This window comes from Galeopterus variegatus, unplaced genomic scaffold (assembly GCF_000696425.1).
Source record: "Galeopterus variegatus unplaced genomic scaffold, G_variegatus-3.0.2 Scaffold3749, whole genome shotgun sequence".
Lineage (NCBI taxonomy): Eukaryota > Metazoa > Chordata > Mammalia > Dermoptera > Cynocephalidae > Galeopterus > Galeopterus variegatus.
Window position 1 is genome coordinate 127,693 of NW_007729860.1, and position 4,861 is coordinate 132,553.

Genomic DNA, 4,861 nt, shown 5'->3' on the forward strand with positions numbered 1-4,861 from the left:
TCCTCTTTCCCGGCTCCCGGGGCCCGGCGGTCCCGGGGGAGACCCGGCGGCGCAGCCCCACCCCGGCCGGCGCGGCTCACTCCCACGCCCCCGCCTCGCCGGGGAGGACAGACTGAGTCAGCTGGGACGCCGGGCGCTGTAGGTAGGGGCTCCGGCGGCGGTGGGCGCAGGTGCCGCGGGGGACAGCCGAGGAGATGGGAGCACGAGGGGAACGGCCTGGGGCGGGGGAGCGCCCTGCCTGCCTCCTCCCTTCCCCCACTGACGCGGCGTGTCCCTTTTTAGAGAATTTTTTCCTTCTTGCTTATTCCGATGCGGGTGGGGCTGAGACAGAGAGGGAGTTCTCCATTTCGCTGGCTCCTGCCCAGGCCCCTGGCAGCCTCCTGCCCCTAAATCTCTTCACCCCCTCCCCAGCACCTATAGTCGCGTAAACAACTCCCTTTCTTTCTCCAGCTGTAGGTTCCGCGGATCCCCGGAGGGCAGCTCCTTCGATCTCAGGAGACCGGTGGGGTTAGGGGTTGGGGAAAAGAGAGGGGGCGTCCCAGAGCCCCAGGTCGCCGTCCGTTCCCTCACCCTCGGTCTCTCCCTCCCCCGCCCCAGTGCAGACGGCCCCAGGGGCCCTGGGTATTTTTAGCGTTGTGACCTGGGCGGCAGCTCTAAGAGCCTTTCCCAAGAATCAGCGTCAGCGCCTCGCTCCTCTGCGGCCAGACCAAGGCCACACGGTCTTCCCATACTTCCTTGACCCTGCCTTGCCCACTCGGGTTTGGGTCTCTACCGGCCTGCCTCAGCCCCCGCGGAGCTGGCCAGGCTCTGGGATACGATGAGTCCAGAAGAGGTGGGGAAGGCAGTCTGTAGAGGATGCCAGTCTGGTCCTCAAGCTAGAAACTCCTGTCTCTGGTGATGGGCTCAGATCAGAATGTCAGGAATGAGACTGAGTAAATGGGAGTGAATGCAGATGCCTGGGCTGGCCCAGAGCTCTGGTGTTCTGGAAAGCTCTCAGCCCTGGGGGTCAGGAGGCCTGGTCTGAATTGGACTCAGGATCCACCTTCCAATTGCTTACTCACTAGTTGGGAGATGTGTCAGAGGAGGGGAACAAGTAAAAAGCTGCTGGAGTTCACAGAAAAGATGGCCATCCCCTAAATAGCTCACCGTCACAAGCAGTGCTTTGTATTGAGGCAGGTAGGACTATTACGCCATTTTCAGATGGGGAGACTGAACTAGAAAGATTTCTGTAGGGCAGATCTAGGTATGGAGGTCAGGTTTGTGACTTCAGAGCAAGGGTTTGGAGTGATGGTGGTAATGGGGTGTGTGTGTGTATGTGTGTGTGTGCGCGCGTTTGCATGCGTGCACGTGCTTAAAGAGGGTAGAGGAGGCGTTACTTTAGCTTTTGTCTGGGTTTTGAAGGATGGGCAAGAACCAGAGTTGCAGCACTGGAGGAAATGGACCCAACACGCCAAGATCCCTATCCTGTTCTCCTCCCTGGCCTTCAGAGGGGAGCCAGGTCTATTAAGTAGAGAAAGTGCCTCCTCCATTTGTGCTGGACCAGCCCTTCCAATCCTTCTCAGAAGGGAATGATACTGAGAGACTTGGTCATTGGCTGCGTTCCCTGAATACAGAGGATCTCTTTTGCTGTGCCTGGAACTGGCATCCCCTTTGTGGTGTTAGGGCCAGCCCTGCCTCTGCATGAGACTTGAAGTTTGTGGGATGAACTTGGTTTCAGGGAAGCGGAAAGAGGTAACCAAGGACAGAAGTGCCTAGGCTGGAATTAGAGGTCCCGCTGCTGGGATGCTGGTTGCAGTGGAGCTCCCCAAGCCCTGGCCCCACTGTCTTCTCTGTCAAGTTCACAGCTGTACTTGTCTTGCTCCTCCAAACTCCAGCTGTAATGGACCCAAATCCTCGGGCAGCCCTGGAGCGCCAGCAGCTCCGCCTTCGGGAGCGGCAGAAATTCTTTGAAGACATTTTACAGCCAGAGACAGAGTTTGTCTTCCCTCTGTCCCACCTGCATCTTGAGTCACAGAGACGTAAGTTCCAAGTCCTGAGGATAGGGACTGGGGTGGGGTAGGGAGGATGTCTTGTGGGTACCGAATCTTGGGGAACCCCTCCCCTTTTGTTTTCTTGGCCCTCTAAACTTCTGTCTCAAGACCTCACAGGTATCTCTGTCAGCCTCTGTTGATAGGTATCTCTGACTGTGTCTATTGGCTCCAGCCTTAGTCCTCCTGATTTGCCCCCTTCTTAATCAACAGCCCCCATAGGTAGTATCTCATCTATGGAAGTGAATGTGGACACGCTGGAGCAAGTAGAACTTATTGACCTTGGGGATCAGGATGGAGCAGATGTGTTCTTGCCTTGCGAAGATCCTCCACCAACCCCCCAGACATCTGGTATGTCCCTCTGCTTTGGGGACTTGGGCAACAGTCAGCCAGAGCCAGATATTAGGGCTCTGAAGTAAGGCTGTAAAGCCAGGCTGGGGAAGTATACAAGTGGGGGCTGGAAGTGAGTGTTTCCACCAATGAAACCACTGTCTGTTCTGATTTTAGGGAAGTTAACCCTGAGGGGAACTGGGTTGTAGATCCCCAATCCAAAATTCTAGGAATGGCCAATCTTCTCAGACTTTGTTAATTTTACATTTGTTAAAATAATGTAATTAATTACTGTAATTAAAATAATGTAAAAATCTAATTTTTTCATTAGACAAGTTAAGCAATATTAGTTATCATAATAATATTAACATTTATTGAACACTTTACTAGGTTCCTAATGCTGTGCTAAAGTACTTAACATATGTTATCTCAGTCCTTACAATGTCCTATCAGGTAGTATTATCCCCATTTTATAAAGAAGGAAATTAGGCTTAGAGAAGTTAAGTCACATAGCCAGGAAGTGAAAAAGCTGGGATTCAAACCTGGTCTGCCTGACTTCAAAGCCCATACACTTAAATCGTATGATAGATATTATCTTATTTAACACTGCTGCTATTTATTGGTGGCCTACTATGCCAGACATTTTATAAGCATTCTTAGATTTTATCCTCAAAACCTTTCAGGAATGTAGGTATCCCTTTTTTTGTTACAGAGGAAGAGCAGAGTCCTTGAAAGGGAAAGTAGCCCAAAGCTACTCAATAGCAAGTAAATGATGTAGGTATAACTTGAATTCTTGCACTGATTGACCAGACTCAAGAGCCCACACATGGTGTAGTGACATGGAAAGACTTGGGAGCCAAGAGATGGAGGTCTTAATCCTGGCTCTTTGCTGGACTGATGAAGTGACTTTGGACAAGTCCCTGACCCTCTCTGGGCTTCAATTACTCCTGGCCAGATAATCTCTAAGTGTCCTCTGAAGCCCTATTTGTGGCCCTGACCAGCTCCTCTCTCTGGGCAGGGGTGGATGACTATCCAGAGGATCTGAGCCTGCCAGTGCCCACGTCAGACAGGACCACGTCCAGGACCTCCTCCTCGTCCTCTGACTCTTCCACCAACCTGCACAGCCCAAATCCAAGTGATGATGGAGCAGATACGCCCTTGGCACAGTCCGATGAGGAGGAGGATGGGGGTGATGGAGGGGCAGAGCCTGAAGCCTGCAGCTAGCAGTGGGCCCCTACCTACAGACTGACCAAGCTGGCTATTCACCATGTGATATCCTAGGCCCAGCCAGAGCCCTCTGGGAGAAGACCAGACTCTTTACTTGCAGTAGGCACCAGAGAGAAGGAAGGATGGCGGCGTGGTGTATCTCTCCCAGAATTAACCCTCTCCTGCTTTACTACTAACCTTTTCCTGCTGCAACCCTCCCACCAGTTTTTGGCTTACTTCTGAGGTAGGACTTGCAAGTGAGGAGATGGAAGATGAGGTAGGACAAGATGCCACTGCTTTTCTTAGCACTCCTTCTTCTCCCTAACCATCCTGTAGTCTTCAAATAGAGTCTCCCAAATCGGTGTCTCTAAATGGACGTGACTCCTTAGCACTCCAAGTGAGCCATCCTGCCTCCTTTACATCCTTTTTGGAACAGGGCATGGTATAAATAATAAATAAATAATAATATACCAACCATCCCACTTCATTTTTCATATCACAGATATATCAGACCCACTGTATGTCTTTAGCTGTCTAACCAACACCATATTCCCATCATTCATTTACTCCATTTATTCAAGAAATATTTATTGAACACCTGTGCTAGGCATACGGAATACGCTTTTGAGCAAGACAGGCTGTTTCCCTTCTTTATGGACTTTACTATCTATGGAGGAAAAAATCAATTATCACTTCACAGTGTAATAAGCAGCATGATGAGGAACTACTCAGGTACCAGCAAACAGGAGAATCTTAACCTAGTTCGGATGGTCATTGAAGAACTGATTTTTAAGCTGAGGTCTGAAGGATGATTAGGACTTAGCCAGGCAAGGGGCCATAATCCAGGCAGAAAAAAACAGCTTGAGAAGAATTTAAGTGGAGAGAAGATAGCCTTGAGGTACTAGAAAACATTCGTTTGGCTGAAGTGTTGGATTTGAAGGGAGACTTAAGATCGACAAAGGTCAAGTTGTAAAATACTTTGAAGCCTGTATCGGGTTTCAGTTTGACTGCTAGTAAAAGATGATGACTTAAGATATTAAATAAATTTATTTGCACATATTAAAAAAAGTCCAAAGTACAGGCCTATATGGAAGCTCCATAGTTATTGAGCATCAGGCTCCTTTTTGGCTCTTTTTTGCTTAGCCATCTAAGGTACATGGTTTGTGTTCTCACTGATTCCTCATGTCTAAGATGGCTGTCAAAGCCTCAGCCATCATGACCTTGAATCTGGCAGAAAGCCAGAGAAGACATGGGGGATGGGCAAAGAGGACACAGCCAGATATCTATTCCCACTTTAA

General features: G+C 49.8%; 1 protein-coding gene across 5 annotated transcripts in view; it reads left to right on the top strand.

The window, feature by feature from the left end:
- DBNDD2 (dysbindin (dystrobrevin binding protein 1) domain containing 2) overlaps window positions 1–4,040 on the top strand; it is a 39,893-nt gene extending 35,853 nt beyond the window's left edge. For 2 of the 5 annotated variants that reach the window (XM_008585886.1, XM_008585883.1), the window contains exons 2-4: window positions 1,875–2,018; window positions 2,241–2,378; window positions 3,376–4,040. In XM_008585886.1, the coding sequence (XP_008584108.1) occupies window positions 1,880–2,018; window positions 2,241–2,378; window positions 3,376–3,581 (483 nt within the window). In that variant the 5' untranslated portion in view covers window positions 1,875–1,879 and the 3' untranslated portion in view covers window positions 3,582–4,040. The other 3 variants (XM_008585884.1, XM_008585887.1, XM_008585885.1) reach the window with 3 other exon arrangements.
- Window positions 4,041–4,861: the final 821 nt, after the last annotated feature.